At 42.4% G+C, this 21,866-nt stretch overlaps 1 protein-coding gene across 1 annotated transcript; it reads right to left on the reverse strand.

The window, feature by feature from the left end:
• Positions 1-1,285: 1,285 nt before the first annotated feature.
• Positions 1,286-20,958, reverse strand: mrpl2 (mitochondrial ribosomal protein L2). The gene is made up of 8 exons (XM_062058575.1): positions 20,817-20,958; positions 16,363-16,454; positions 7,004-7,157; positions 6,635-6,776; positions 6,440-6,555; positions 1,730-1,840; positions 1,586-1,659; positions 1,286-1,509 (listed from the first exon to the last, which is right to left on the reverse strand). The coding sequence occupies exons 2-8, from the start codon at positions 16,438-16,440 to the stop codon at positions 1,300-1,302; spliced, it is 885 nt and encodes a 294-aa protein (XP_061914559.1). The 5' UTR covers positions 16,441-16,454; positions 20,817-20,958; the 3' UTR covers positions 1,286-1,299.
• Positions 20,959-21,866: the final 908 nt, after the last annotated feature.

Below are 21,866 nucleotides of genomic sequence, written 5' to 3' on the forward strand. Positions count from 1 at the left end.
TGGTTGTGTTTTCTTGGCTGGGAAACCCAAGTCCTTTTCACACTGCCTGCTAAAGTTTGTGTAACGGAGGCCAACTTCTCTCCCTGCCACCTAAGAGCTAGCATTGGACATGGTGTTGACAGCTTGGTGCTCTTAACCCTCATTTGACAGTTGGTGGTGCCGTGACCGGGGTGTGTAACGAAGGCCTGCCGGTGCGGCTGTGCATTAGTAAATGGAACTCCCTTACTCCTTAGCTTATGCTGGATATTGCGTCGACAGCTTGGGCTTTTAGCTCAATGCCTAGCACGCTCAACTCATTTGGAGGACCGAGGTTCTGGCCTCGAGCGGAGCAGAAGCTGGGGCTGGACCAGGCGGGTTACAATGGTGCCGTGACCCAGATGAGAGTGAAGTTTGTGTACTTACCCAATTTGAAGTTGCTCAGAACCATCTGCTATAGTAAAACATGGCCAAAGACCATGTACTATAATGAAGTTTTACCTTTAAATACACGATTACTCCAGAAACCATGATATACGATCATTACCATTCAATACGTGGTTATTAGCAAACAAGATATTTAAGGGTAAAAGTGGCTTTGCTACACAACTATACATCCCTGATCAAGGACCTCCTCTATAAAACTGGAATTTGTAGTCTCCACAGTTAGGTTTCATAGCTCTAATTGCGTGGTGAATCATACACAATTTCTCAGCAAGCTTTACAAATGAAAGCCCAGAGTTGTCTGAAAAGTATTTAACAACAGATACTTTGTATCTGGTTTGTAGGATCCATGTGAGTATTGCAGGACTTCTGTGTAAAAAGGCTCAACTAGCCCCTCTAGATTATGGACTTTGGCTTGAAGTGTTTTGTGAGGGAAACTTTAAAGTAATTATACTTTTTAAGATACTAAAAATGGGCATGGTGTGTATTTGACCTACAAGTTTGGCTTTGCCCTTAATCCCGCCGTAGCATGGGAAGGTGTTCCACAAGGCAGGACCAATGAGCTGCTGTGCTTGGTCTTGGTCCATGACAGGACTTAAAGAAGTTCGACATGAAAGACATGTGGTCTCATTGGTCCTGTCACCAGAGAAGCCACCCAGTGTCTTTGCACAAACCCTATTTCCAAGGATGTGACAGTATTTTGAAATGTACCACTAAAGAATATGGGTTACTCTGCATGTTTTACTAGAGTTGTAAATATGTTTTGGATTTTTATATTGTTTTTTTTCTTTCCATGCTCACAAGCAGTTGTGTTTAATAAAGTTTGTAAACTTCTGTACAAACAGCGTTCCTTTATTTATTCCGGTGTGTCACACATGATCAGTTAGTTGAGATGGAGGGCAGGTTGACGAAACTCTTCATCGGCGGCAGCGGTTTAATCTTGCGCCCCGCCCAGCCGCCCTTCCTCTGCCACAAGCCGCTGGACGGGCGAATGCCGAGCCAGCGATTGCGTCCCGCTTTGCCGATTATCCTTTTATTGTGGTCCACGTTGGACACCCGGCCCACCGTGACCATGCAGGTCTCCAACACCTGTGTGTATATTTCATGTCCAACTCTCAGCTTATTCAGAGCGTCGTGCTTATTATTTGTCGTCATGGGAGCTCACCTGAACCTGCCGCTTCGACGGGAGCTGAACAATCGCCGTTCCGTTGACTTTGCGTAGTAAAACCCCACTTGTGCCTGATCACATGAGAAAGCAAGTGAAGTCATTAAACGGTGTCAAAGTAACTACGTTCATGCTTTAGTTTACCTGCAGCGCGGATGTACTCTGATCCCCTCCCAGGTTGGACCTCCAGGTTATTGATCAGTGTGCCCACAGGAAGTGCTCCCAGTGGGTAGGAATCACCCTCATTGGCTGACACTGGTAACCAATCATACACCCTTCTTTAATATCTTATCATACATTTTCATTTTGTCAAAAGATTAAACAACTCAGCAAGTCATTATATGCTCTGTAATTGTTTCTTTTTTTAATCTCCCCTAAATAAAATTATGAGAAAAACCCTCAACTTGAGGTATTTTTTCTCTAAAATGTAATACAATATTGTGCCAGATCAAAAGATTGGTGTATAAAACAAAAGTGGCTTTTAGATGGTGTATAAAACAAAAGTGGCTTTTAAATGGTGTATAAAACAAAAGTGGCTTTTTAAAGTCATTTAATATTTTCTTCCACACAAGAGTGGTGTAAACACAAATATCTTAGCAATAACTCATGCTAACATATCTGTGGCTTTACTAATTCACCATGTCCAAATCAAACCCAAATTTAAATTAGGGCTGCCAAAAATAACAAGTTAACTTGTGATTAAACACAAAAAATTAAACACTAAAGGGGAACTGCATCTTTAAAAAAAAAAGAATTATAAATTGCTTATTCACAATCCTTATGTGAAACTAGAACATGTTTTATTTTTGACTCATTCTAACTCGTAAATAAACGCGAGCAAAGTCAGCTAACAATTGAGCTAATGGGAGTCATGACATAACTGCGTGCATAAAACCAACTCAAAACATCCAAAAAGCAGCAACAATATATTGTTATAACAAGCACTAATGTTAAGGACCTACTTGAAGCAGCACATTGATCACAGAAGTCTGCGTATGCTGCTGTAATGACATCATGAGCTAGTGGAAGTCAATTCTATATCATAAATCATGCCTGTCACCTTGATAGAAGGACGTGGTCATAAACCGACAGCCGACTTAGACACAGAGATGCCGAGAAAGACGGGAAAAGATGCTCGTTTGCACCCACCTTTTTTATTAACCCTTGGCGAGGATTACGATTAATTCTTCATCTAAACAGGAAGCTATGAACATCCCAACAGTCGGCATCCCAGTGACAGCAGACACTATACAGTAAGGGCCTGATTTACGAAAGGTTTGTATGTACTAAAACACGTGCAAACTTGATAGCACATGCAAAGCTGATTTACTCAACGTGTGCAAAGTGGGTTGTGTCTAGTAGGAGAGCAGAATAAGGCGTGCAATACATACAAGGTACTATACGAATAAACTTTGATTCATTAGTTGAAAATCGGTGTAAATGAAACAAGTTGGAAAAGTAAGTCAAGTGTGACCAGTTTTTCAGTCATCAACCACTGTTTTTATAATACTATTATGTTCATTACACCCTTTTCAACCTTCCGCCTCAGCCACTTGGTCCGTCAGAGAAACGTGACCGCTATCACTTCTTTTGTGGGTTAAAATTGTGTTGTGGCTTTATGTTATATCATTTGTATTTGTTGTGGCTTTTGCAATAAGGCTGTAGCTGAAACTTATTGTTGTGGCTTTATGTTGTTGTGTTGTCGCATTTGCATTTGGTGTGACTTTTCTCGGCCACCGTAGCTATCTGACATTCTTGTTTTGTCGACTGATGGTGAGGACGCCACAGACGGGCAGATAGTGTCAGGCTTGTCCCTGACAGTTTGACTATGTCTTAGTTTTTCCTCTGCGTTTTGTCTTTGTTTCCGGTCTTTTTTTCCGGTCAGCCCTCTTATTTTGGTTATTTCCTGATTGTCTCCCTGAGTGCTTTTTCCCCTCAGCTGTGGCTGATTGGCCCCGGGCCACACCCGGTGTCAATCAGGAGCTACCATTTAAACCGGCTTTGTCCACCACTCGGTGTTGGAGTATTGTTGTGTCGTTGTTTGCTGTCGTTGCTAGCTGTGTGCGTTAAGCTATTCCCTGGATCCTGACTCCTGTTCCTGCTTCCTGGTTCGTGTTTTCCTTTTCTTATTTTTGAACATTAAAACCATGTTTTCCTGTACCAAGCCTGCCGCCATCTCTGCATCTTGGGGTTCGTCAACAACACACCTTGACAGATAGACTTGTATAACATTTAATGTCCTTATTAAAAGTGCTAAGTTTCATATAAAGTCTGCTATTCTTAAAGGGGAACTGTACGTTTGTTCACAATCATTATGAAAGACAAGGTCCTCTGTTCCACCCGTTAAACCCAATTTTTTTTTTAAAAACCTAAAAGTGCCAACAATACTCCATTTACATTTCGTAACTACAATATTAACCAAGTATTAGTGATATTGTTATTATAAGCGCTAACGCAGACAGACTATTTAGCGGCGCCGTGATCACAAGCGTGTGTACCTACGTTGACATCAAGTAGTCAGCTCCATTGTTAGCGGACTTTTGATTGCTTTTATTAGCTAGTTAGAATTCATTAAAAAAAAAGAAAAACATATGAGTTCTTGTCTTACATAAGGATTGTGAATGATAGACAAAATTCCAAAAAAGTGCAGTTCCCTTTTAAATGCAATGTTTTCTTTTTTTTTCTAGTATCGTCGATTGCCTTTTAAAACAATGTTGGATCGATACCTGTCTTCTGGAAGACATACTTGCTAAGCACAGATCGATGTAGTTGAATCTACACATCAATATATGGATGTAGTAGATGAATCGTTACACACCTAATAAAGTATTGTTTTCATCTCATTTTGGCACGTGCGTAATAACAGATGTGTCTGTGGTTCAGGTTGTAAAAGTGACTGGAGCCACATTTATTTACATTTTACACCAAAGCATATCCAATACACATTATCTATGTCAGTGTTTTTCAACCTTTTTTAAGCTGAGGCACATTTTTTGCGTTGAAAAAATCCGGAAGCACACCACCAGCAGAAATCATTAAAAAACTAAAACTCAGTTGACAGTAAAAAGTCATCGTCGCAATGACTTTAAACCATAACCAACCATGCATCACTATAGCTCTTGTCTCAAAGTAGGTGTACTGTCACCACCTGTCACATCACGCCATGACTTATTTGGACTTTTTTGCTGTTTTCCTGTGTCTAGTGTTTTAGTTCTTGTCTTGCGCTCCTATTTTGGTGGCTTTTTCTCTTTTTTTGGTATTTTCCTGTAGCAGTTTCATGTCTTCCTTTGAGCGATATTTCCCGCATCTACTTTGTTTTTATCCTTCTTCGTGGGGACATTGTCGATTGTCATGTCATGTTCGGATGTACATTGTGGACGCCACAGTAAGTCTTTGCTGTCGTCCAGCATTCTGTTTTTGTTTACAAAGTAGCCAGTTCAGTTTTAGTTTCGTTCTGCATAGCCTTCCCTAAGCTTCAATGCCTTTTCTTAGGGGCATTTACCTTTTGTTTATTTTTTGTTTAAGCATTAAATACCTTTTTACCTGCATGCTGCCTCCCGCTGTTTCCGACATCTACAAAGCAATTAGCTACCTGCTGCCACCTACTGATATGGGAGAGTATTACACGGTTACTCTGCCGAGCTCTAGACAGCACAGACACTCAACAACAACACATCATTTGCAGACTATAATTACTGGTTTGTAAAAAATATTTTTTACCCCAAATAGGTGAAATTAGATAATCTCCCACGGCACACCAAACTGTATCTCACGGCACACTTGTGCCGCGGCACAGTGGTTGAAAAACACTGATCTAGACCACAAGGACGTGTTTAAGATGTAGACTGAAATCGTCATAGGTCCCCTTTAATTAAAATTATGCGAGCGAGTAATAACCTGTGATTGATCATTAATAATCTAAATTCAAATGTGTGATTAATTTAAAAAATCATCATTTGACAGCACTAATTCACACAGATCTCAGTGTTATCATGAGATGTTGGTTTCCAGATTTCAACTTTCTGTCATTACATGCCATTTTTCTCAATTCTTCAATTTTTTTTTTGAGGCCAAGAAAAAAAAACAACCATGTTCTGAGGGTGGCCCTCATGTCATCAATTGGATGCTCCCCCTTGACTTTGTTCTATGGGGCAATGAGAAGTGTTACCACATGACAGAAGAGTGCCTAGCACTGTGGCTAGCTAGCAATTAGTCCTGCTAGTCCAAGGAGACAAACAGTACTGCATTTTGTGCAGGTTTTCACACATTTTTCAATATAGTAACAATAGGGAAAATTTGATCTTTGACGCACATCCAGCGAGGCCCCACAGAAGTCGGGGCAGTGAAACGAGGCGACAGACTGCGGAAACTCTGGAAAGGTTCGTCAATGCCGGCGTGTGCGTGTGTGTATGTGTGTGTGTGTGTGTGTGTCTGCACTCCTATGCGCTTCGCAGAAGAATACAAAATCTGGCACGACACCGGTGAGGTGGTCGACTTGGTTACGGATCTCTGGGCCATACACAGTCTCATGTGTGGGAGGCATCACAGTTGCTGTTCATGCCGCCGCAGGCAATTCTGTTCTCTGCTTCTTCGCAATGTTACGAGTCAAACCACAGCCTTAATTTAGCAAATAAAATCTAAGATTAAGACGATTTAAAAAACATAACGTGCTAAATACGACGGTAATAAATTGCAATTTACACAATAAATTGACTGCCCTGATAGACTGCAAATGTGACATGAAGAGGAATCCTTATATGTTGTACAATCCATTACTACTTCAAAAAAATCCTCAATACACTTTCACATGTTTAATGAAGGCAACCATTTGTCCTACTTTTAGTCATGCCATACCTGCCATGCGTCCAATGACTGCTGATGTTTTAATGATGTCTCCCTCCTCCATTTTCTCTGTAGCAATGATCCATCTTTTGCGGTTGCCTCCGGCGACTAAAGCGATGTCAGCGGTCCTGTGTTAAAAATATTTATTAGAAGCAGGCCAGATGAGACAACCAAGTTGTATTTGACGTGTTGATTATAGAAACTTACCTGCATGGGTCGTATCGCACTTTCATAACTTTCTCATCAAAGGGCTGTCCTTCTTTGTCTGGTTCATAGCGCAGACGCTGGAAGTCAATCCAGCGATACCTTTGTTTGTGGCCCCCTCCGATGCCATGTACTCTGATTTTACCTGACAAAAACAGGAGGAAATCATCGGTACTGTGCTTACACATTTCAGATTAAAACCTCAGGACAGATGTATGATCACAAAGTGTAAAATGTAAATGTAAATTACTTGTGTTTGCATATTAACAAGGAGGTACGAAGTTCATACAAGATCAAATCAAAATTTAAATTTATTTGCCAGTAAATTACAGTTACACAAAAATGGAAGTCTTTACATATACTACGTTTTACCCGTGTGATCTCTGCCTCCTGTTTTCTTCATGCCAATTGGTCGGACGGTGTACTTTTCTCTTTGCTTCCAAAAGCTTCTGTTCTGCTCCAGACTGGCTGTGGTGAGGAAGCCCCGGCATGGCGCTACTCCAGACACCTGAGGTCCTAGTTTAACCTGTCGGCACGGACAAAGTGCATGTTAGTTACTTTGTGGTGTGTAATGTGTCTAAAGCAGGGGTCCCCAAACTTTGCGACTCGGGGGCCAAATTGGGTTAAAAGAATTTGGCCAGGGGCCAGGATATATATATATATATATATATATATATATATATATATATATATATATATATATATATATATATATATATATAAATCGATTTTTTTTTCCAATTCAACACGATTCTCGATTCAAAAACGATTTTTTCCCGATTCAAAACGATTCTCTATTCATTCAATACATAGGATTTCAGCAGGATCCACCCCAGTCTGCTGACATGCAAGCAGAGTAGTAGATTTTTGTAAAAAGGCTTTTATAATTGTAAAGGACAATGTTTTATCAACTGATTGCAATAATGTAAATTTGTTTTAACTATTAAATGAACCAAAACTATGACTTATTTTACCTTTGTGAAAATATTGGACACGGTGTGTTGTCAAGCTTATGAGATGCGATGCAAGTGTAAGCCACTGTGACACTATTGTTCATTTATTTTTATTTTTATAAATGTCTAATGATAATGTCAATGAGGGATTTTTAATCACTGCTATGTTGAAGTTGTAACTAATATTGATACTGTTGTTGATAATATTCATTTTTGTTTCACTACTTTTGGTTTGTTCTGTGTCGTGTTTGTGTCTCCTCTCAATTGCTCTGTTTATTGCAGTTCTTAGTGTTGCTGGGTCAGGTTTGGTTTTGGAATTGGATTGCATTGTTATGGTATTGCTGTGTATTGTTTTGTTGGATTGATTAATTTAAAAAAAACAACAACAAAAAAAACTTTTTTAATAAATTTGAAAAAAATCGATTTTTTAAAAATGACAATCGGTTCTGAATCGCACAACGTGAGAATCGCGATTCGAATTCTAATCGATTTTTTCCCACACCCCTAATATATATATAAATATACATATATAAATATATATATATACCAGTGGCGTGCGGTGAGGTTAATGTCTGGTGAGGCACGACTGCATCATCACAGTCAGATTTACAAACATATGAACCTGCAGTGCAGGTGTACCTAATGTTGTGTTCCTGCGGTCGTTCGCGGCTCCTGCAGCGCGAGCATTGTTGTTTTTGCACTTTTTGGCTTCTTGTTAAGTGACTTTTTTTGGGTGGATTCGGTCTTGCACGTGAAGGGTTTGGGTGTGGGCTTTGGTTGGTGTGGCGCTCCCGTCGGGCGGTGCGTTCTGCGGCGGAGGTGCTTGGCACCAGGAGGCGGGGTTATGAGACAAGCCTCTCACAGTGTGTCTTTGCAGCAGAGTTCTATGAATGCTCAGCACTAAAAATACGTTACACACATACAGTTGTTGACAAAATACACTGTACATTATATACCTCAGCTAACTAAACTATGGAAATGTATAATATAATTCATATAGCAATACAGTCTCACTGCACAGCAGGCCAGCAGTTAGCCGAGTCATTGCGCACAATCCATATTGAGGCACAAATCAGTGACGTGCCTCAACTGGCTGCTGATCACCGCACCGTCTCTTCTCAGTATTTGAACGGCAAATGTGAAAAAAAAAATAAAAATAATCTAAAACTGGTTAAGTTAAATGGAAAATAACTTTAGTATAATCACTGGATACATATAACAATTTCTTTTTTTTTTTTTTCTTTTTACTTTTTTTTTTCTTTCCATGATGGCAGGTGAGGCCGTGCCTCCCCTGCCTCTAGTGACGGCACGCCACTGATATATACATATACATATATATATATATATATACATATATATATATATATATATACACATATATATATACATATGTGTGTATATATATACATATATATATATATATGTATATATATGTGTGTATATATATATGTATATATATGTGTGTATATATATATAATTATATATATATATGTATATATATGTGTGTATATATATATATGTATATGTGTGTGTATATATATATATATATATATATATATATATGTATATATATGTGTGTATATATATATGTATATATATGTGTGTATATATATATATATATATATATATATGTATATATATGTGTGTATATATATATATATATATATATATATATATATATATATATATATATATATATATATATATATATATATATATATATATATATATATATATATATATATATATATATATATATATATATATATATATATATATATATATATATGTATATGTATATATGTATATGTATATACACTACCGTTCAAAAGTTTGGGGTCACATTGAAATGTCCTTATTTTTTAAGGAAAAGCACTGTACTTTTCAATGAAGATAACTTTAAACTATTCTTAACTTTAAAGAAATACACTCTATACATTGCTAATGTGGTAAATGACTATTCTAGCTGCAAATGTCTGGTTTTTGGTGCAATATCTAAATAGGTGTATCGAGGCCCATTTCCAGAAACTATCACTCCAGTGTTCTACTGGTACAATGTTTTTGCTCATTGGCTCAGAAGGCTAATTGATGATTAGAAAACCCTTGTGCAATCATGTTCACACATCTGAAAACAGTTTAGCTCGTTACAGAAGCTACAAAACTGACCTTCCTTTGAGCAGATTGAGTTTCTGGAGCATCACATTTGTGGCATCAATTAAACGCTCAAAATGGCCAGAAAAAGAGAACTTTCATCTGAATGAATGTATATATATATATATATATATATATATATATATATATATATATATATATATATATATATATATATATATATATATATATATATATATATATTCAGATGAAAGTTCTCTTTTGAATATATATATATATATATATCTCCTCTCTGAGCTGCCACCTTACCGTGGTAGAGGAGTTTGCGTGTCTCAATGATCCTAGGAGCTATGTTGTCCGGGGGCTTCCATGCCCCCTGGTAGGGTCTCCCAAGACAAACAGGTCCTAGGTGAGGGATCAGACAAAGAGCAGCTCGAAGACCTCAATGAAAAATAAAACCTATGGACCCAGATTTCCCTCGCCCGGACGCGGGTCACCGGGGCCCCCCTCTGGAGCCAGGCCCGGAGTTGGGGCACGACGGCGAGCGCCTGGTGGCCGGGCCTGTCCCCATGGGGCCCGGCCGGGCACAGCCCGAAGAGGCAACGTGGGTCCCCCCTCCAATGGGCTCACCACCCATAGCAGGGGCCATAGAGGTCGGGTGCAATGTGAGCTGGGCGGCAGCCGAAGGCAGGGCACTTGGCGGTCCGATCCTCGGCTACAGAAGCTAGCTCTTGGGACGTGGAACGTCACCTCGCTGGGGGGGAAGGAGCCTGAGCTAGTGCGCGAGGTGGAGAAGTTCCGGCTAGACATAGTCGGACTCACTTCGACGCACAGCAAGGGCTCTGGAACCAGTTCTCTCGAGAGGGGATGGACTCTCTTCCACTCTGGCGTTGCCGGCAGTGAGAGGCGACGGGCTGGGGTGGCAATTCTTGTTGCCCCCCGGCTCAGAACCTGCATGTTGGAGTTCAACCCGGTGGACGAGAGGGTAGCTTCCCTCCGCCTTCGGGTGGGGGGACGGGTCCTGACTGTTGTTTGCGCTTACGCGCCAAGCAGCAGCTCAGAGTACCCACCCTTTTTGGATTCACTCGAGGGAGTACTTGAGGGTGCTCCCCCGGGTGATTCCCTCGTTCTACTGGGGGACTTCAACGCTCATATTGGCAACGACAGTGAAACCTGGAGAGGCGTGATTGGTAAGAATGGCCGCCCGGATCTGAACCAGAGTGGTGTGTTGTTATTGGACTTTTGTGCCCGTCACGGATTGTCCATAACGAACACCATGTTCAAGCATAAGGGTGTCCATATGTGCACTTGGCACCAGGACACCCTGGGCCGCAGTTCCATGATCGACTTTGTAGTTGTGTCATCGGATTTGCGGCCTCATGTTTTGGACACTCGGGTGAAGAGAGGGGCGGAGCTTTCTACCGATCACCACCTGGTGGTGAGTTGGCTGCGATGGTGGGGGAGGATGCCGGACAGACCTGGCAGGCCCAAACGCATTGTGAGGGTTTGCTGGGAACGTCTGGCAGAGTCTCCTGTCAGAGAGAGTTTCAATTCCCACCACCGAAAGAACTTTGAACATGTCGCGAGGGAGGTGCTGGACATTGAGTCCGAGTGGACCATGTTCCGCACCTCTATTGTCGAGGCGGCTGATTGGAGCTGTGGCCGCAAAGTAGTTGGTGCCTGTCGTGGCGGTAATCCTAGAACCCGTTGGTGGACACCGGCGGTGAGGGATGCCGTCAAGCTGAAGAAGGAGTCCTATCGGGTTCTTTTGGCTCATAGGACTCCTGAGGCAGCGGACAGGTACCGACAGGCCAAGCGGTGTGCGGCTTCAGCGGTCGCGGAGGCAAAAACTCGGACATGGGAGGAGTTCGGGGAAGCCATGGAAAACGACTTCCGGACGGCTTCGAAGCGATTCTGGACCACCATCCGCCGCCTCAGGAAGGGGAAGCAGTGCACTATCAACACCGTGTATAGTGAGGATGGTGTTCTGCTGACCTCGACTGCGGATGTTGTGGATCGGTGGAGGGAATACTTCGAAGACCTCCTCAATCCCACCAACACGTCTTCCTATGAGGAAGCAGTGCCTGGGGAATCTGTGGTGGGCTCTCCTATTTCTGCGGCTGAGGTTGCTGAGGTAGTTAAAAAGCTCCTCGGTGGCAGGGCCCCGGGGGTGGATGAGATCCGCCCGGAGTTCCTTAAGGCTCTGGATGCTGTGGGGCTGTCTTGGTTGACAAGACTCTGCAGCATCGCGTGGACATCGGGGGCGGTACCTCTGGATTGGCAGACCGGGGTGGTGGTTCCTCTCTTTAAAAAGGGGAACCGGAGGGTGTGTTCTAACTATCGGGGGATCACACTCCTCAGCCTTCCCGGTAAGGTCTATTCAGGTGTACTGGAGAGGAGGCTACGCCGGATAGTCGAACCTCGGATTCAGGAGGAACAGTGTGGTTTTCGTCCTGGTCGTGGAACTGTGGACCAGCTCTATACTCTCGGCAGGGTCCTTGAGGGTGCATGGGAGTTTGCCCAACCAGTCTACATGTGTTTTGTGGACTTGGAAAAGGCATTCGACCGTGTCCCTCGGGAAGTCCTGTGGGGAGTGCTCAGAGAGTATGGGGTATCGGACTGTCTGATTGTGGCGGTCCGCTCCCTGTATGATCAGTGTCAGAGCTTGGTCCGCATTGCCGGCAGTAAGTCGGACACGTTTCCAGTGAGGGTTGGACTCCGCCAAGGTTGCCCTTTGTCACCGATTCTGTTCATAACTTTTATGGACAGAATTTCTAGGCGCAGTCAAGGCGTTGAGGGGATCCGGTTTGGTGGCTGCGGGATTAGGTCTCTGCTTTTTGCAGATGATGTGGTCCTGATGGCTTCATCTGGCCAGGATCTTCAGCTCTCACTGGATCGGTTCGCAGCTGAGTGTGAAGCGACTGGGATGAGAATCAGCACCTCCAAGTCCGAGTCCATGGTTCTCGCCCGGAAAAGGGTGGAGTGCCATCTCCGGGTTGGGGAGGAGATCTTGCCCCAAGTGGAGGAGTTCAAGTACCTCGGAGTCTTGTTCACGAGTGAGGGAAGAGTGGTTCGTGAGATCGACAGGCGGATCGGTGCGGCGTCTTCAGTAATGCGGGCGCTGTATCGGTCCGTTGTGGTGAAGAAGGAGCTGAGCCGCAAGGCAAAGCTCTCAATTTACCGGTCGATCTACGTTCCCATCCTCACCTATGGTCATGAGCTTTGGGTTATGACCGAAAGGACAAGATCACGGGTACAAGCGGCCGAAATGAGTTTCCTCCGCCGGGTGGGGGGTCTCTCCCTTAGAGATAGGGTGAGAAGCTCTGTCATCCGGGAGGAGCTCATGGTAAAGCCACTGCTCCTCCACATCGAGAGGAGCCAGATGAGGTGGTTCGGGCATCTGGTCAGGATGCCACCCGAACGCCTCCCTAGGGAGGTGTTTAGGGCACGTCCGACCGGTAGGAGGCCACGGGGAAGACCCAGGACACGTTGGGAAGACTATGTCTCCCGGCTGGCCTGGGAACGCCTCGGGATCCCCCGGGAAGAGGTAGACGAAGTGGCTGGGGAGAGGGAAGTCTGGGCTTCCCTGCTTAGGCTGCTGCCCCCGCGACCCGACCTCGGATAAGCGGAAGAAGATGGATGGATGGATGGATATATATATATATACACACACACACACACACACACACACACACACACACACACACACACACACACACACACACACACACACACACACACACACACACTCACAAAACCTTTAGTTTTCTCTTCAGCTCGACATGTAAATCCATCCATCTTCTTTCGTTTTATCTGAAGTCGGGTTGCGGGGGCAGCAGCCTAAGCAGCTACCCAGCTACTTTGTCTAGCTCTTCCCGAGGGATCTCAGGCGATCCCTGGCCAGCTGGGAGACATAGTCTCGCCACCATGTCCTGGGTTTTTCTGTGGTCTCCTACCAGTCCAACGTGCCCTAAACAACTCCCCAGGGAGGCGTTGGGGGGGTCATTCTGACTCAAAACACCTAATCTGACTCCTCTCGATGTGGAGGAGCAGCGGCTTTACTGTGAGCTCCTCCCCAACCCGTATATGGCACTCCACCCTCTTCCGGGCGAGAACCATGGATTCGGATTTGGAAGTGCTGATTTTCATCCTCGTCTCTTCACAATCAGCTTCAAACCTATCCAGTGAGAGCTGAAGATCTTGGCAGAGTCCTAATTCTGCAGCCACCAAACCGAATCCATAAAAGTTGTGAACAGAGTTGGACTTGACGGAGCCCAACTCTCACTGGAAACTGGTCCAACTTACTGCCGTCAATGCGGACAAAACTCTGACACGATCATACCGTCACATCTCATACTCTCTGAGAACTCTCCACAGGACCTCCCCTAGTGACATGGTTGAATGCCTTCTCCAAGTCCACAAAACACATGTAGAATGGTTGGGCAAACTCCCATGCAACCTCAAGGATCCTGCCAAGATTATAGAGTTGGTCCACAGTTCCACGACCAGGACAAAAATCACACTGCTCCTCCTGAACCCAAGGTTCGACTATCCGGCGTAGCCTCCTCTCCAGTACAACGGAATAGACCTTACTGGGAACGCTGAGGTCCTAGGTAAGGGACCGGACAATAATCAGCTCAAAGGCTTCTATGAATAAACAACGACAGAACAACACAGTTTTCCCTTGCTGGGACGTGGGTCACTGGGGACCTCCCTCGGGAGCCAGGCCTGGAGGTGGGGCTCGATGGCGAGTGCCTGGTGGCCAAGCCTGCCTCCATGGGGCAGGCTTGCCTCTTCGGGTACAGCCCGAAGAGGCAACGTGAGTCCCCCCTTCAATGAGCTCGCTACCTATGAGGGGCCATAGAAGTCGGGTGCCTTGTGAGCTGGGCAGCAGTTGAAGGCAGTGCTTTTGGCGGTCCGAGCCTCGGCTGAAGAAGCAAGCTCTTGGAACATGGAACTTCACCTCGCTGGGAGGGAAGGAGCCTGAGCTGGTGTGCGAGGTAGAGAAGTTCCGGCTAGATCTTGTCGGCCTCACTTCGACACACAGCAAGGGCTCTGGAACTACTCTCCACGAGAAGAGCTAAACATGTAAATTATGCCCCGTATCTTCAATTCGCCTGGTAACTATAGATGAGGACAGACGCACCGCGTTCAGGGTATCTTTCTTATCAAGACACACCTCCTCTACAACAAGAATAAAACACTTCTTAACAAACTCCTCATCAGTGAACGCCTTTCCACAGCTTGCAATCAGTTAAACTACCTTGAAGCTTCCAAATGGATGACTGGTTTGCCTGCGTTTGGCAGAGCATTGTACTCTACTGGGCAGCAAATTCAGTTTAGCATTGCCACCCATTTGCCCAGCAAGCTACCATACTGCTCTTTATGGCAAGTTTCGTAGTGTCGGCGGATGTTAAATTCTTTGAACACCGCCACTGTCTCTTTGCAGATCAAATAAACTATTTTTTCTTTGCACTGGACAAACAAAGTCATCAGTCTACCACTGTTTAAAAACTGCACACTGAATCTATTTTCCGTTTCCCAACTGTTTTTATCATTTTATGCACGCCGTAGAGCACTAATTGACTGTAAAAGTGTGCTCGCCCGAGACGTCACGCTGTCTATGGGAAAATGCAATATTAAAATGCAGAAATATGTGCAGAAATATGGGGAAACAACTACAAATTTGTGCTTCATTCGGTATTACAAAAAAGATCAATTAGAATAATACATTATGTTGGATATAGAGAACTTCCATCCATCCCATCCATTTTCTACCGCGTGTCCCTTTCGGGGTCCAGGGGGTGCTGGAGCCTATCTCAGCTGCATTCAGGCGGAAGACAGGGTACACCCTGGACAAGTCGCCACCTCATCGCAGGGCCAACCCAGATAGACAGACAACATTCACACACTAGGGCCAAATACAAACCCTTTATTTACTAAATCACAATTATTGAAATTCAACGATTTGGTGCATTTTCAAACAGCTAAAATTATGTACAAAGCAAACTATAACCTGCTACTCAAGAATGTACAACAATTCTTGTCAACAAAAGAGGAGAAATATAACCTTAGAGGAGAATCTAATTTAAAACATTTGTATGCTTGGACAACACTTAAAACTTTTAGCGTATCAGTATGTGGAATTAAATTATGCGATGGATTAACCAAAGAAATCAAACAAAGCACCAATATGATTTAGTTTAAGAGACTGTTCAAACTACAAGTATTCACAAAGTACACAGAACAAGAATTATGATGAACATCTTGAACCTTTTTTTTTCTCGAAACAAAGATTATTTAAGTATGTATTTAATAGTTGTTTACTAAATATGGTGTATTATTTGTTTATTATTTATTTGTTCACTGTTATGTTACAGAGAACAAGGAAATAGGATAAAATTGCTATGGTATGAAAAGAGGTAGGATTAAATAAGCTCAGCTTCTTCCTACTCCTTTTTGGAAGTGCTGTAATGAAACAACTGGAAATACGTGATGAATTACATTGTATTGTATGTATGTTCAAAATAAAATGAAACTGAACTGAACTGAAATATGTTTTGACGGATTGTTTGGGATCATTAGGTGGGCCACTCGAGTTGTTTTGGCGGGTCGGACGAGACCCGCAGGCCGCAGTTTGGGGACCACTGATCTAAAGTGACAGACCTGAGAGTGAGCGAACAGCAGAGCAGGCTGGGACACAGTGAGGGAGCGCAGGCCTCGGGTCAAACAAGACATCGCCATCGCTCCTACTAGAGCTGCACAGGAGAGATAAAAGTATGTTTAGACAAGCACATATCATTATAATTATGCGTTTAGTTAACATTGATATTGTTGGAGTCTGGGTTTAGTTTGAGGTTACTTCCCTCGAGCAAGTTATTCCTTTCTTCGGTCACCAAAAGTTGACTTACATGTGCTTTAATTTGTTTGATTTAATCTATGAGGAGCTTGGTGTAGGTATGTGTGTATTCCCCGCTGGCTAGATATCGGCAGTGGTCACTCAGCGCGTCTCACGCTTGATCGTGCAATCTGAATAGCGTCAGGATCTCTGTATTCAGAGTTCAACTGCGTTTGAGTTGTTTTCATCACCACTATACACCAACACTGATGACGTAGAACACATATCATAGTTTATCCGGAATATCGAAATTTTCAGATTGACCAAGTACATGTGGCACAAGTCTCTGACATTTCCCAAGTTTACACTTGCCAAAAGCCCCTAGCAAAACATCCAAGGCAGGGATTCTCAAACTGTGGTATGGGTCCCACTAGTGCAGTGGTTCTTAACCTGGGTTCGATCGAACCCTTGGGGTTCGTGAGTCGGCCTCAGGGGTTCGGCGGAGCCTCCGCCGCGGAGGTCAAGACACACCCGACTCATCGTGTAAATGACAACTTCTCCCTATCGGCGAATTATGGATACCCCCAGTCTTTGCGAGCAATCCTTTTCGAGGATGATGGACATAAAAACGAAGAAAAGGAACAGACTTTGCTGTGAAAATTACATGAGAGTGGCACTTGCCAAGGTGAAGCCACACATATCTAAACTGGTCTCCCAAAGGCAACAGCAGAAGTCACACTGATTTGCAGGAGTGTAATTTGTTGTGAGTTCATGCTCTGTCTTGGTTTTGTTCTTTGAACAAGGTGATGTTCATGCACGGTTAATTTTCTGCACCAGCAAAAAAAACATAAATTTGTCTTGGATTTGAAAGAAAAAAAAACATTTTATTTTTCACTAAAGAAGGGTTCGGTGGAAGCGCATATGAAACTGGTGTGGTTCGGTACCTCCAACAAGGTTAAGAACCACTGCACTAGTGGTATGCGGTCTACATCTAGTAGTATGCCAAAGAATAAGTTAAATATTGTAATGACGTGACTCGAGACGTTACCACAGTGTTACTGTTCAAACTGTGTGTAATGTTACAGTGGCCAAAAATGGGAAGTGAATTACATTTATATAGCGTTTTTCTCTAGAGACTCAAAGTGCTTTACATAGTGAAACCCAATATCTACATATCTAAGCTACATTAAAACCAGTGTGTCGCACTGGGTAAGGTGTCTTGGAACCTTTAAGTTGCAGGCACAGCAGCTCTACCAACCGAGCCACGCCGCCGCCAATATTAAATATACTGTACTTATTAAAGGAAACCTCTGCCTTGTTAATGAATACTTAGGCCTACTTTGCTACTGTATTTTAATGTTGGTCATTATGGTGGTACTTAGAGAGCCAAATGATTTCTGAGGTGTTACTTGGAGGGGGGGGGTTACCCACATATGCGGTCCTCTCCAAGGTTTCTCATAGTCATTCACATTGACGTCCCACTGGGGTGAGTTTTCCTTGCCCGTATAATAATAATAATAATGGATTAGATTTATATCGCGCTTTTCTATTGTTAGATACTCAAAGCGCTCACAGAGAAGTGGGAACCCATTATTCATTCACACCTGGTGGTGGTAAGCTACATTTGTAGCCACAGCTGCCCTGGGGTAGACTGACGGAAGCGAGGCTGCCAGTTTGCGCCTACGGCCCCTCCGACCACCACCTACCATTCATTCATCATTAATTTCACCGGTGTGAGCGGCACCGGGGGCAAAGGGTGAAGTGTCCTGCCCAAGGACACAATGGCAGCGATTTTTTGGATGGTAAGAGGCGGGGAGCGAACCTGCAACCCTCAGGTTTCTGGCACGGTTGCTCTACCCACTACGCCACGCCGCCGTATGTGGGCTCTGTACCGAGGATGTCGTTGTGGCTTGTACAGCCCTCTGAGACACTTGTGATTTAGGGCTATATAAATAAACATTGATTGATTGATTGATTGATTGAAAAAAAAAAGTTTGAGAAAGACTGATCTAAGGTGAGTCAAATAGTCATTGGAATCCCTATTATAATATAAGTAGTGCATTTATCTGTAAGTCTGCCGATAAATTTTAAATTGATCGATTCACACACTGATTTTTTGGAGCCGCCGTTTGCCTGGTCTTATTTTTAAATGGTATAAATATTAAGAAATTTATGACACTGTAAAGGCCTACTGAAACCCACTACTACCGACCACGCTGTCTGATAGTTTATATATCAATGATGAAATCTTAACATTGCAACACATGCCAATACGGCCGGGTTAACTTATAAAGTGCAATTTTAAATTTCCCGCTAAACTTCCGGTTGGAAACGTCTATGTATGATGACGTATGCGCGTGACATCACGATGGCAACGGAAGTATTCGTACCCAATGTGTCACCATACAAACTGCTCTGTTTTCATCGAACAATTCCACAGTATTCTGGACATCTGTGTTGGTGAATTTTTGCAATTTGTTTAATGGACAATGGAGACTGCAAATAAGAAAGTTGTAGGTGCGATCGGTGTATTAGCAGCTAGCTGTAGCAACACAACCAGGAGGTTGTGTTGTGTTTGAGCTGGATAGCAGACGCACTACCGTAAGTACAGCTTTGGCTTCCAAACATTTGATCGCTTGCCCGTACGTGCGTGTCGCTATGTGCATGTCACATACGTAACTTTGGGGAAATATATGTTTCTTGCCGACTCTGATGGCGGCTGGGGTGTCGTCGAAAGCTACAACGCCCGCCGCCGCTCCGTAGTTAGCTTCAATTGTTAAACTTCGCCAAGCTGGAAATGAATCATGTATTTACATGTTCATGGTTTAATAGTATTGTTGATCTTCTGTCTATCCTTCCAGTCAGGGTTTTTAAAAATTTTGTTTCTATCTGCATTTGAGCCTGATGCTATCACGTTAGCTCCGTAGCTAAGTTAGCTTCAATTGTTAAGCTTCGCCAAGCTGGAAATTATTAACCGTGTATTTACATGTTCATGGTTTAATAGTATTGTTGATCCTCTGTCTATCCTTCCAGTCAGGTTTTTTTTTAATTTTGTTTCTATCTGCATTTGAGCCCGATGCTATCACGTTACCTCCGTGGCTAAAGTGCGTCAACGATGTATTGTCGTGGAGATAAAAGTCACTGTGAATGTCCATTTCGCGTTCTCGACTCTCATTTTCAAGAGGATATAGTATCCGAGGTGGTTTAAAATACAAATCCGTGATCCACAAAAGAGAAAGGAGAGTGTGTAAAATCCAATGAGACCTTGTACCTAAGTTACAGTCAGAACGAAAAAAGATACACCCTGCACTGCCTCTCTAGTCCTTCACTCTAACGTTCCTCATCCACAAATCTTTCATCCTCGCTCAAATTAATGGGGTAATCGTCGCTTTCTCGGTCCGAATCTCTCTCGCTCCATTGTAAACGGGGAATTGTGAGGATCCTTCCTCCTGTGACGTCACACTACTTCCGGTATAGGCAAGGCTTTTTTTTTTATCAGCGACCAAAAGTTGCAAACTTTATCATCGTTGTTCTATACTAAATCCTTTCAGCAAAAATATGGCAATATCGCGAAATGATCAAGTATGACACATAGAATGGATCTGCTATCCCTGTTTAAATTTTAAAAAATAATTTCAGTAGGCCTTTAAAAATCAGATTTAACAAAAAGGTCACACGTGAAATCGTGACACTACTGTTAAGAAATTAACCAGAAATGTGTGCATTTTCACCGGTTTCAATAATCCATACCTTTCTTAATATTTATCACAGGAAAATTATACCTATATACAAGAAATGTCTGATAATACTGGTTTCATGTGAAACATTTAATATTTGAATGTTGTCTGTCTAGCTGTGTTGGCCCTGCGATGAGTTGGCGACTTGTCCAGGGCGTACCCCGCCTACCCCCCGCGACCCCAGAAGGGACAAGCGGTAGAAAATGGATGGATGGATGTTACACACATACCTACAGTACTTGGTGCGACCCGGCTTCATGTGAAAAGTGCCGTAAAATAACTTCAGTTGTGAATATGTATGCTTGAATGTAAACTACATTGACACAATTCGTTACGTCAGTCATACTCCAAATGTAATTTTCGTTTAAGTTTTAAGAAACCTTCACTTTGGTTTTTCGGTCATTTAGAACTAGCTTAGCGCATGGCTTGAAAAGGTTAACACGTGTCGCTGGACACCCAGACGCGTTCATTAGATTGCTAAATACTAGAATTTATAACATAAGGACATAGAAATCTTACATAGTGTACATATTAAAAGAACAAACCTTTATATTCGCCTTATATCATAACGACAGTCGTCTTGGCGTCCTTCGCTAGACTGTACGCCGCGTCGCAAAGTGATGACGCAGTTCCCGAACACTGAGCAACCTCATTATAAATTAAGCTAAGTTTTATATTCAAAAATGTAAGTTTCTCAATACCCGACCTGTTTTATTGCCTCTAAAAAAGAATTAGAACTCTACTTTAAAACACTCTCTACCTCTAACAACCAAAAATATGGGAAAACTATGTTGCTGTGGTCCAAATGTAAATTATTTACGGAACTTGTGTGAGCCAATGGCTTTACATTCTGTTACATATATATATATATATATATATATATATATATATATATATATATATATATATATATATATATATATATATATATATATATATATATATATATATATATATATATATATATATATATATATATATATATATATATATATATATATATATATATATATATATATATGCATTCAATTTTAGTTACTTTATTGAATTTACAGCCCCTGGTGCTGTTTTGCACTGTTATTGTACTGTTTTTGTACTTGTTTTGATTATTTGTATTTCTCTATTGTATATAAATGTTGCATATTTTAAATAAAGGTTCATAAAATAAAAAAATGTAAAAAAGGCATTATTTTTATTTTATTATGCACAAAACCACCTTTCGTGGGAAATGGGTGACAACCTTTGTTTGTGGTTTGTTCAAAACACGGTTAACCTCAACGCGATGTTTCATTATTGTACATACAGGCTGCATACGCAGTGTACACATCCATGGTATGCAAACTGTACATAGTATGCAATTGATGTATATTTCCTTTGACCCGCGCAAATTAAAAAATGTATGTAAAAAAATCTTAACACGATACGCAATTGATTTAAAGAATTTGAAAGTCTGTAACCACTAGATGGCAGCATCAACGCATATTTTTTCCGACGGTACACTAGAAGTTGAAGTTTTTATTTAGTTATTTATTTTAGCTTTGATTAATCAAATATATAATACATTTATTCATGAGTTATTTGTACTTTCCATCCAA

The sequence above is a fragment of the Entelurus aequoreus genome, linkage group LG09, assembly GCF_033978785.1.
Source record: "Entelurus aequoreus isolate RoL-2023_Sb linkage group LG09, RoL_Eaeq_v1.1, whole genome shotgun sequence".
Classification (NCBI taxonomy): domain Eukaryota; kingdom Metazoa; phylum Chordata; class Actinopteri; order Syngnathiformes; family Syngnathidae; genus Entelurus; species Entelurus aequoreus.